This window comes from Miniopterus natalensis, chromosome 2 (assembly GCF_054644295.1).
Source record: "Miniopterus natalensis isolate mMinNat1 chromosome 2, mMinNat1.hap1, whole genome shotgun sequence".
In the NCBI taxonomy this organism is placed as follows: domain Eukaryota; kingdom Metazoa; phylum Chordata; class Mammalia; order Chiroptera; family Miniopteridae; genus Miniopterus; species Miniopterus natalensis.
This window is the reverse complement of record NC_142082.1, coordinates 128,885,093-128,897,797: the sequence shown is the minus strand read 5'-3', so window position 1 is coordinate 128,897,797 and position 12,705 is coordinate 128,885,093. Positions and strand designations below refer to the sequence as shown.

The following is a 12,705-nucleotide window of genomic DNA, read 5'->3' as shown; positions in this document are numbered from 1 at the left end:
AGTGACATCTAAGGAAGTACTTTTAAAGTATATAGTACTCATCAATTGTAAGATCATTATACTATTTATAAACTAACCGCCATATAATAAAACCTCATACTTGTATCTAGTGTTATTGGACTATGGAAATACCTTCATCATTAAAGGCTTCATGCTGAGGTAACTGGAAATTGTTCTTCCTTGCTTTTCCCACTTAAAAAAAAAAAAGGCAGAAGAAATTATCCTTCAAAGCTACCCAACAGTCTATCTTATTTATAGTAAATCCTTAGTGAAAGTAGGCTATCAAAGATTTTATTAATTTTAAATCTTTAATGGATGTTACTATCAAAGGGCCATTCATTAATTTATAATGTGTTTATTATTAACAAATATGTAAACAAACGGATAACCTCCTAGAATTCTTTTCAATGATTATATTGCACTATTCTAACTTTAAAAGAATGTAGTAGGGTTCTGTTTAAAGATATAAATGGAATTCACACATTTATAAAAATGACATAAACCCATAGGAAAGAAAATGGGGGACAAAAACAAAAAATTTTTGGAAAGTGGAAAGCAATGAAAGGGCAGTGAATGAGTTGTTATCACACTCAAGCAAGCTGAATTCTAAGGCAGCAGCGGAGGGAATCCAAGAAGCAACCATTTTGTTCTCCTAATGCAGGGGTGGGGAACATCCGGCCCACGGGCCATATTTGGTTTGGCCCTGCCAAGGCAACCACAGTTCCAGCCATCACATTAGGGGTGAGTTAATAAAATGTTTTACCAAATATAGCAGGCTAATTTTTAAGTGGATAATTTTGTATGGCCTTGAATGATGTTATAAATATCCAAGCGACCCTTGGCAGAAAAAAGTTTCCCCACTCCTGTTAATGGCTCAGCATCTGGGAGTACTGAGTAGCACTGAAAGTTGCAGTGAGCATAAGGCTGGACCAGGAAACTGGTTGGGTATTGGAAATATTGGGGGGAGCACTATGAAAAGTGTATGACTGTCTAACCACTATGCTGTACACCTGAAACCAATACAAAATAATATTAAAAGTAACTATAACAGAAAAATTAAAAACAGACTGCCAGATCCTTCTTTAAATTTGCACAGGTGGGTAACTGACCCTCTCCCAAAAGAGAAATGGAAGATTCGTCTCTAAAGGTTTAGAAAAGCTACTCTGACTAAAAGACAGCAGGGTCAACTGAGGGCAAGGGTACCACATATTCAAAACAGGGAGATTATATATGTTATTTATTTTCTGGAAGACATAAACATTCGATCTATAAAATAAAAAGAGGAGGCTGTATAAGAGGAATATGCAGTGTTAAAACAATTCTTAAAAGTTAAAAATAGAGCCAAATTCTTTTTAAAAACTCAGAAGAGGTAGAAGATAAAAATTAGTAACCCTTTCAAATTACGTTCTAGTAACTATAACTAATGTTTAAAGAAGCATTTTAACACATACACAAATATATACAAACACACAAAGCCAAGAATTCACTAATACAAAATAAAAAAGTAAAATAAAATAAAATAAAAATAAAATAAAAAGACAGAGATGGCAAATAGGAAAGGTAAGGTAAGAAAATAAGATCATGGTCAACATGTCCAACACCTGAACAATAGATATGTCAAAAAAAAAAAAGGAAACAGAAAATGGAGGGGAAGAAATTATTGAATAAATAATTCATGATAATTTCCCAGAAGTGAGGAACTGAGTTTCCAGACTGAAAAGGTCTACTGAGTACTAGCAAAATGAATGAAAAGAGACCCACTCTAAAATTTCAGAGCATTAGGTGTAAAGAAAAGATCCCTAAAAGCTGCTAAGAAAAATAAAAGCTGCATACCAAAGATCAAAAATAAAAACAGCACCAGATTTCTCAACAGTGATGGTATAAGCTAGAAAAGAGAACAATGCCTAATAAAACTGAAGGAAAACAATTTATGACCGTGAATTCTATATCCAGGAAACATGTGGCAATGTCTGAAGACATTTCTGGTTGTAACACCTGAGGAAGGGGTGCCACTGGCAACCTAGTGCATTGCCTGTACGTGTACGGGAAAGAACTTGAGAGGTATCTTACAGTTATACAAAAGTGAACTTGGGTACAGCACAATTAACTGTTCCAAAGATGAGAGTTTTCCTATTTAAAGAAATTACATTATTTAAAAACTAAGTAACATAATTTATTAACATATAGTACACACTTATAGCCTTTGTACCTTTATAAGATTTTCATTTTAAAAGACAAAAAATTAGGCCAGCCGGGCATGGCTCAGCGGTTGAACATCGACCTAGGATCCAGGAGCTCAAGGTTCGATTCCCATCAGGGCACATGCCCAGGTTTGCGGGCTCAATCCCCACTAGGGGGAGTGTAGGAGGCAGCCAATTAGTGACTCTCATCATTGATGTTTCTATCTCTCTCTCCCTCCCCCTTCCTCTCTCTGAAATCAATAAAGATATATTAAATAAAATAAAATAAAAAACAAAATAAAATAAAAGACCAAAAATTAAAACCAAAATAATTACCATTATGCTGAAATTCTGGATTTCTCAGAGAGCCCTGAATTCGACGAGAGGGATGCCAGAAGGATGAAGCGCAGGGTGGAGGAGACTGCCCAGGAGTGTTTGTTGGATATTCTGGAATTTTTGAAACTGGAAGAGTTGCCTCACAACATTTACGGAGATTGATTTCAGAATCCTCCCTCAAAGGCAAGGGATCAACTGTTTTTATACCAGCAGCTGGAGAAGTCAGGAGGGCTACCGCATGACTTTCTTTCTAAATGACCAAAATATATATATACACCAAACATTTAAACACACGCAAAAATAGATTCTTATAAAAGCAGTAGGAGAAAATATGGAGAAACTTTATGTAACTTCCAGGTGGAGAAAATTTTATAAGCCTAACAACCAATATAAACATACTTAGCTATATAAAAATACATATAAACATAAAAAAAGAAAAGAAAAATCAAACTTGAGGAAAATATATCTTATATGATTGATGAATTGCTATCACTGCTACATAAGTATTTCTTTAAAAATAATAAGAGTAAACCTAATTAAAAAGTAGAAAAAGGATATGTATAAGCAATTCATATATACACAAAATATAAATGTCAAACATATTCTACTTCACTTATAATCAAATGTTTCAAAACAGAAGCACTGAGGTACTAATTTTTCACCTCCAAAATTACAAAGATTACTTTTTGAAAAAACAATCTATAATACCCAGAGCTGGCAAGGATGTAAAAAAATTGGCACTAGAGTATTGCTGGGAGCCCAATCTTTTGGAGAAATTGGCAAAATATAGCAAAAGCCTTAGGATTTTGAATCCTTTCACCACACAATAACACTTAGGGAGTATTTACACAAAAGAAGATAATAATACTACAAACAAAAATCTAGCTAAAGGCTGGATTTCAAAATAGGAAATTAAGAAGTAACCATAAGCATCTACTTTTTAAAAATAGATTTCAATAATAAGCACCTGGTTAAAACAACTACAGTGTAACTATAGACTGTATATAATGTTATTAAAAATTACATAGAAATGACATTTAATTATATGGAAATATGTTCACAATACATTACTGAGGAAAAAATAGATGATAAAGTCTCATCTACAATATACTAATGAATACACTCTATACCTAAAACTCAAAAACTCAAAAGTGGATGTCCCTGAACAGCAGGCATGACATCACTTATTTTCTTTTTCTATTTTGGTATTTTTTGGAGGGGGAGAGAGTAACCAAAGAATTCATATTTTTTATTTTCCACAATGATAATGTATCACTATCCTAAAAGTCCCTGTATAGTTTTACTTTTTAAGAGAATGTAAACCAGTAAAATCAAATACAGTGCCAAACTTTCCTGATTATTCCTTGTAATTGTTGCCTTTAGTTATGAACTCTAAGTTTATCAATGTAATATTCAAAGCATTGCTTTCTGACCTTAGGCATCATTTTTCTGCAATTAAAGAGCTTACTGCTTCAAAGTGGAGATGGCCTAGGGTCTTATCCAACAAACATATATTTTTAAATCGATATCTAAGATAAAAACCACAAATCTTCTTCTTCCCTTTTTTAACTATAAGTATCACTTAGCAAAATTGTTCTTAGATTTTTTTCATTTTCTACATATATACACACAGAATTTGAGGTCTCTGTCAAATTGGTTTTACTATTGTTAAAAAGATTTCACTGAAATCTGTAGGATATTTTAAATACAGAGGGTTCCCAGGTTTAATTTAACTTTGTGATCTATTTTTGAGCTCAAAGCCTCCTTATTGGCCTCACTGCTTGCACTCTCCCCAGTACAGTCCATCCTCCACTGAGCAGTGAATGATTTTATTTACCATGTAAACCAGATTTATATTTGCTTTGTTGCCTCCAATCCTCCAAGGGCTTCCCACTGCCATCAGAATAACATCCCCACTCCTTCCCCAGCCTCCCTTTTCAGCCTCATTCCCTACCCTCTCTTCTTCCCTCTCCAGGCTCCAGTCACACCAGCTTTTCACTCTCTTTAAAAACTCTCACTGTTATACAGTTGCAATTGCCACTTTTTCTACCTGGAAAACAATCTGTGCCCCAGATCTCTGTGTGGGCACCTCCCATCATTAGTCAGGTCTTACATAAAATGCCACCTCGTCAGAGGTGCCTGTTCTGATGGCCTCATCCACCCCTTGGAAGTTATTTGTGGTTTTATTTCATTCATAGCACTTACTACTACCTTAAATTGTCTTTCTTAAAATTTGTCTGTTTCTCCCCCAAAAAATGCAAGCTCCACGGGGGCAGGGATTTTGTTTTGATTATCAATGAATCCCCAGATCCTAGAACAGTGCCTAGCACATAGTAGGAGCACATTAAATACTGAATTGAATGAATGAAAATGAAACTCCTGATATTCCCCTCCAAAGATGGTTCCTGCCCAGAGCTCTCTTACTCAGTGCATAGTACCCCCACCAATCCTTTTGGGCAAGCCAGAAACCCAGAAGTTATCCATGGTCTCTCATCCTCTATCAGCCCACCCAGCACCAAGCCTTGACATTATTCCCTTCACACCATTCTTCAGTCTCGTTCACATCTAGCTATGCCTACCCTCCTTAGTTCAAGCTATCAACATTTCCTACCTAGACTACTGCAATGGCCTTTTACAGGTATCCACAGTCTACTCTCGCCTTCCAAGACAGCCAGAAAGGTCTTTAAAATATTTCACTGGCTGCCCATTGCTCTTGAGATAATGACAGAAATTCTCAATATTGCCGTCTTTTCTAGCTTCATCTTGTATCTGCTCCCTGCCACACACAATACTGGTCTGTTTCTTAAAACCCTACACTGTCTCTCTCTACAGGATCTTGGCACATGCTGTGCTTCTCCTCTCCACCCATTTTACCTGGTTAACTCTTCTTCTTCCTTTATATCTCAACTAAATTATAACTTCTAAGGAGCATCCTTGACTTCCAAGAAGCTTCCTGACTTCCAGAACTATCAGCTCCTTCCAGAACACCAGTGTATACTTCTTTGAAACTCTTATTAGTTTTAACTTTAACTTTTTAGGGGTGTAATTCTTTGACTGTGAACTTCACTGGGCTATAGGTTCCATAAAATCAGGTACCATGTCTATTTTTGCTGCATCATGTCGGTAAATGGATTAAGAAACATCTGCTGAATGAATGAATGAATGAAGTGAGCTAACAGACACTGGGTTTTTAATATCATTTACAAAATGTGTAAATGGTACTTGATTAAAACAATACCATGAGAATTCTACTCTAAAGTTCTATGAGGCAGTATTCTTTAGGGGTTAAAAACGTGGGTTCTGAGAATAGACTGCCTGGACCCAAATTCTATTATAGTATATGGCAGCTGTGTGACCCCCATTTCATCGTGTAAAAATGAGAATAACAATACCAATTTCCCAGAGTCATTATAAAGACACATAAAGTACTTAGCACAGTGCCTAGGAAAAAGCAAGCACTCAGGAAATGCTACCTATTATGATCATTCCCATCTAAGTTACCCAATTTACTGCTGCCCCATAATACTCCTGGTGTGGCTCAGTGTTGAGCCTCGACCCATGGACCAAGAAGTTGCTGGTTCGATTCCCAGTCAGGGCATGTGCCCAGGGTTCCGGCCCGATCCCCAGCAGAGGAGTGCAGGAAGCAGCCGATCAATGCTGATGTTTCTCTCCCGTAGACGTTTCTTTCTCTCCCTCTCCCTTCCTCTCTCTCTAAAATCAATAAAAACATATTTCTAAAACAAGTTAACAATGAAAAAATTTCTGGGTATTATGATAATATATTCTCCCTAATTACTATGGTAAAAAGAAATGTAAAATGATATGAATTTATGTATTGGAAACTGAATAACTTATTTTATTATAATATTAGCTTTTTTAAGAAAACAAAGGGGAAAAATGATTGCTGCTTCGCAGCAATCAAGGGGTAGACAATGGGAAATAACCAAATCTAGCTCCTGCTATAGCCCCTGGTGGCAAAAAATTCACATCAAGGGAGTTCTAATCTAGTTGTTAATAAGAAGCCTGCTTATTTTAGAGGAGTTTGTAATTAAAATGTTACAACTGTACTATATATACCATGAGGTGGAGATTGGCATTAAAATGTTAAAGGACAATATTACTCTATTTTAATTTATTAAAGTAATTTTATTTAAGTATTCAAAAAATTAATTCCACAATAAATGAAAATAATACATATAAATCCAGCTGCAAATATGGATTAGGGCCACTCATTTTAGCTGAGAGTAGGCAGCCCTGTGGACAAAGCTAATTAGAAGCTCACACCTTCCAAGTGACAGCCTGGATTCCTGCCCGAGGAAGGTAGCAGAACAGTCCATGGAGGGCAAGAGATTCCTAAATCTGATTCTGATCAATCCTTTAAATTCCTATTGTCACATTTCTTTCAATAAACCAAAGTGTGTGTAAGCAACAGGAAATAGTTTATTCACTGTCACTCCAATAACATTCCTTCAACACATTTATTGGGTACCAGCCATAAGCTGGGTTTGGGGGCACTGTGCTCTGATCCCATCTCCCACCTCTCCCTATTACTTACAATAACTCTCCACTGTGCCCTCTAGAACGTATGAACAGCCTTCAGCAAAATCCCCTAGAGAAATTCAACCTCTTCTTTGAATGTTCTCTATTCTACTTCAGCCACTTACTCCCATGATTACATGTTAATCCTTGTCATTACTGGTAACTGCAACTTCTTCATAATCTTAACTTCTGACCACCACCTCCCAACTTTAAAACTAATTCCCACAGTTACCCTAAGTCCAACAAGTCCTTAAGTCTGATAAGACCTCCCCCATCCAGTGACCCTGTCACCTTTGCACTGTACATTACTTTCTTGAGTCCTACTCTCCCTCCCTAACCAACTCAACTTCATGGGTAATCACTATAATCATTTCCCTGTATATACCTTAATTCCCTTACCCCCTTTCTCACTTGGTCTTACTACCTTGACAAAACATGAAGCCCAGTTAAATCCAACTCTCTAACCAGCACCTCTGCAGCCAAACATAGCTGGAGAAAAACACACAACCTATCCTGACTGGTCTTACATCCAATCTGTGACCACTAACCTAAAATGGCCCCTTAACATTGCCCTGCATTATCTCACATTTCCCTGGCCCACTCACTCTCCCACTATCTGAAAAGACTATTTCATGCCTTATTCTCTTTCCTCAAACCTCAAAAATTTTCTTCCCCTGCTTCATTCCCATCAAGCTCTTTCTTTATATTCTGCCAAACATAAAAGAGACTAAAAGCTCCCACCACATTTTCCTGTATTTCATCAGCAGTGCCCATAAAATATATACTCCACCTTCCCTTTATTAACAATGAAGGAACTGTCACAGTGCCTACGGCTAACCCTTCCACCAGGTCCTATGCCCCGTCTCCTACTCAAGAACATCTTTCCAACGATTTTCCTCAAACTCTTACATCATCTTTTCTCTCTCTAAAATTGTTCTCATCAACATACAAATGTGCTATTATGTCCTCGTTCTTGATCTGACTTTTTCTAACCCCCACTCCCTTACTCTGCTCCCTTTCATGGAAAAAACTCCTGAAAGAATTGTCTGTGGTGCTGTCTCCAACTCCTCTCTGTTCTCTTGAACTCACATGCTTTTCGGCTTTTGTCCCACACTATTACCAAAACTGTCCTCCGTCGAGGTCACCAATAACCTCCATGTTGCTAAATCCAGTAATCAGTTTTCATACCTTACTGACCCATCAGTAGCACTGACACTCTCTCCTCATTGACAGCTCCAGGACACCGCAGTCTCATGTTCCATCATCTCATGGCTGTTCCTCTTCAGTCGCTTTGCTGGTTAATCTTCAACTTCCCAATATCAAACACCTGGGGCTCAGACCTGTCCACGCCTACTGTTCTCTGTGTAAACTACTCCCTTGATGACCTTCACCAGTCTCAAGACCTTATATAGCTGTACCACCTAGATGTTAAAGAGCCTTCAAATCTATCTGCAACCCAAGCTCTCCTCTACACTCCATTCTCGATCAACTCCCTACTCAACATTTCTACTTGCATGTCTAATAAGCTTCTCAACCTTAATGTGTCCAAAACAGAACTCTTGTTCTTCTCTGACAAATATTTTCCTCATACTGTCATCCCCATCTCAGTTAAATGGCAATTCCATCCTTACTGCTCAGAACAAAAATCCTGAATCATCTTTGATTTTTCTCTTTCTCCTACCCCATATCTTATACATTAGCAAATTTTATCAGCTATAATTTCAATGAATATCCAGAATCAGACTTTATCACATGACCTCCATTACTACCACTATGATCCAAATGACTATCATTCTTGCCTGGATATTGCAAATGACTCATATCACTCCTCTGCCCCTCCAAAGGCTTCCCATTTCATTCAGAATAAAATTGAAAGCTGTTGCTGTGATTTATAAGGCCCTACCCCAATTTAGTCGCCCATTATGCCTCTGAACTCATCGCCCATACTATTCTCCCTCTCTTGCTCTCTGCTCCAGTCCACTGACTTCCTAGCTGTTCTTCAAAGAATGAGCTACCTTCTCACCTCAGGGACTTTGCACTTGCTGTTCCTTTGCCTAGAATGTCTTCCTTGATATGCATATGGATCAATCCTTCACCAACTTCAGATCCTGCTCAATGTTACCCTCTCAGTGAGAACTTTCCTGGCCAGTTCCTATTTATCTCCCCAGCTTTATTTTTCTTCTTAGTACTTATCACTATATCTCACATAATATGTATTTTACCTAGTTATCCTATTTATTGTCTCCTCCACTAGAATGTAAGTTCAATAAGGGACAGCATTTTTGTCTGTTTCTTTCACTGCTATATCTCTGGTGCTAAAACATAGCTGGAACACAATTGCCACACATTAGATACTCAATAAATAGAACTGTTTTTCTTCTCTCTCTTCCTGTTGAGTCACTACTGACAAGATTTGAAAGGATATCAGCAGAAATGCAATGTCAACGCCAGAAAAAACAATTTCATGCTTCTGCCTTACTAAAAATAGGTTAAGAGACTGTCTCTACATATGATACACAAAATTTTCTAAAATCTGAAACTATCATTCATTGATTACATGTGACTAAAAATATCACTTCCTGAAGAGATGTTTTTCCACAAAATAGAAATATTTACCTTCCTAAAATCACCCTTTGAAGTTTCTAAGCCATCCTGACAAGACATTCTTTTCCTCTGTTCCGGGACTGGAGGTTTCGCTTTAGATGGAGACACTAAAACAGCACCACCTGGAAAAATGCAGACGATGATACGTTTCAATTAAACTATATTTTTATATAGAAAAGGCAGGTGAAATAAGAGCTGCATAGTATTCGCCTATTACCAACAGCAGGAGTGGTAAGATCGTGATGAGTCCTTTGGATTCCACCAAGTTCTCTCAGCTTCGGAGTAGGAAGCCTGCCTCCTTTTCCTGAGGATACAGAAGAAGAATCTGACCTACAAATTAAAATAATCTATTATGAAGCATTTCCTCCAGGAAATATGATAAAAAATACTTTTCATTATGCAATAATAAAAGTATAAAACTTTTAAGATAAGACCATTTTGTTTCTGAAAAAATAAATAAATCCACATGCAGGTAAGAGGGACTAAGTACTGGAAAAGAGGGAAGATTACTGCAAGTCAGCAAGAACATAGCAGAGAAGTCTTCCATTAAATCAGGGCCTAAGTCCCATATTAACTGCAAAACTCATGAAATGATAAGGGAGTTGGACTGCGGACAAAAAGCACCGTTATCAATGGTAGAGTACCACTCCCCAAAGAAATCTGCATATAAATCAACAGGAATTAGCTATTTGCCAAAATCACTTATTTTAATCTTATAAAACATTATCTTTTCATTCTTTTTTGGTATAACCATTTGATATTTAAGCATATCAGCTATTTTCCTTATATCAAAAAGTAAGTCATTCTTCTAGACACATTTACAAATCTAGGAAATCATAATTAGCGGGACATAAATGAAAATAACACTACTTCCTCCACAGGTAGCTCAGTGTTCAAGTGTTCAATTACCAAGTTCAGGTGACTCAAATATCTGACCAAACCAAATTATTATAAACCATATAGAATGTCTATTTCCTGATATTTTTAAAAAATTTGCTTTTTAACAGTCACAAAATCAAAAGCGTAGACCGCTATACTTATGCTGACCGGTCACGAGTATACTCGTGTTTCCTTGTCCGAACGTTGTTCACCAGCCACAAGTTAACTCGTGTCTGCACTTACATTAATTTAAGTAATTTTAAGGTCTGAAAGCAATGTAGAGTTTTAAAAGAGCACTCTGAACTGTTTTCTCAGTTATCTTGGTTTAGGCTCAGATTCTAAGAGGTGTGAGATATGAGCCACTTCACTACTCGGCACTTATTTTGGCCAACCCAATAAATATAAGACAAAATAAAGTACATTTAAGCTTATTCAGATGCTTTCATTTAATATTCAAGTGTAGAAAAGTAGCCAGCCGCATGGGCGAGTTCTGGCTCAAAATAGCTGGTCAGTAAGGTGTTAATTAGCAAAAAAACAAAATACATATTAACTGTGTACAACAATGCTGCTATATGCTGAATAATTTAAAACTCTCACCCTTCCTTTATCTTGTCTGCCTTAGATTTTTCATGTGCCTCCAGCTTCTCTAGCTCTCCCATATAAACTTGCTTGTGCCTTTCCCTTTCCTCCTCTCCCTCCTCTCTCGGCTGTTTCTGTATGTCTTCATTGGTGTTCTCTGCATCCCAAGCCAGACGCCTTCTAACAGGTATGGTGGGAGAATCTGACACGCCCAATTTCTCCACGGTATTTTTCTGGGGCCGTTCTTTTTCTTCTAATTTTGTAGGACATTTCTGCAAAGCCTTATGGCTTGTAGGATCTCTGCATAACAAAATAAGTTTTCTTTTAAACTTGAGTAGTTTGAGGTTTCTAGTTTATAATAATTTTAATGAACCTGTTATTCCCTTCCACTATTCACAACTATATATTTATTTCCCACAGATATTGCCTTGCCCAGATATTGAAGAAAGAAATCTTATTAAGAGTTCATTTTACAGTATAATATATTAAAGTTATGATTTGGTGTTGCCATTAAAATACTCTGAAATAAAATATATTTTACCTCTACCTTCACACATACATGCCTGCAACTCTACTGACAAAACTCATACATATCCTCTAAACTGGCATTTATACACATACACTAGGACCCTACATGGTCTAAATTGTTCAGTTGCTCGGTTAGAATTTGTGCACAAACTCGAGTGTACTTGTGGATCTAGTAAGCTGATTCAAATTTTATACTTTAGATAGATTAATCTTTTCCAGACATTACTAAAAAAGAGATTTTTGTGATGAACTTAAAATCAGATGACACATAATTAGAATTTACAGTTCAATTTGGTATGTGTGACTATTAATATACTGTAATAACTAAAAACTATTTTATTTGCTGCAAAGCAGTGTGTTATTTCTTATAAAAAGTTAAATCATTTCACTTTAAAACCCAACACAACAGAGAATTCTCCCATAGAAGACTTAAGTTCCATATTAACCATGGAAATTTATTAATAAATGATAATGGATATGTGCTAATAATAGCTTACTTTTAAAGTTATTTTACAGCTGCTGTATAATCATCCCTATTCTACTTTTAATTGTTAACAAGGAATACAGTATTATAAAATCCAGTTTCCCAGATTTGCGTTATGTATTATTTATAAAAAAGTGTTTAAAGCAAGTATGTATAGGTTTATTTTTCAGAAAATAAACTAAAAATAATAAAATATAATAAATGGCTTGGCATATCTCCATTTAAGTAGAAGGTGAATTCTGAGTAGTATGTCATTTACTTATATAATTCCATGATCTACATAAGCTACAACATGCTTTTTCACTATACACAAAGAACATCTCACCCAGCAAGATCTAGTGCTCTAATGTTACTACTAATGGTTCCTTCTGAGCTCGTGGTCGAGGAGACATCCCAACAACAGTTCTTATCAGACAGAATCTGATTCAGATGGTCCCGAGAAAAATGTGTGCCCAGAACTCGTTTCCTATAAAATTCAGCCTTCTCTCGGAGTTCTTTAACCTACACAGGAAAGTTAAGACATCATGTTTTACTGTAGATGCTCCTTTGCAAACATCACCCAGTAGCATATCAAAG

The 12,705-nt window shown here is 36.5% G+C and overlaps 1 protein-coding gene across 3 annotated transcripts in view; it reads right to left on the bottom strand.

Moving 5' to 3' along the window:
* SAXO6 (stabilizer of axonemal microtubules 6) overlaps positions 1-12,705 on the bottom strand; it is a 33,769-nt gene that overhangs the window by 1,925 nt on the left and 19,139 nt on the right. For all 3 annotated transcript variants that reach the window (XM_016199533.2, XM_016199567.2, XM_016199541.2), the window contains 6 exons: positions 12,455-12,630; positions 11,136-11,417; positions 9,877-9,989; positions 9,672-9,781; positions 2,517-2,766; positions 133-192 (listed from right to left, as the gene is read on the bottom strand). In XM_016199533.2, the coding sequence (XP_016055019.2) occupies positions 133-192; positions 2,517-2,766; positions 9,672-9,781; positions 9,877-9,989; positions 11,136-11,417; positions 12,455-12,630 (991 nt within the window). The remainder of the gene's footprint in view (positions 1-132; positions 193-2,516; positions 2,767-9,671; positions 9,782-9,876; positions 9,990-11,135; positions 11,418-12,454; positions 12,631-12,705) is intronic.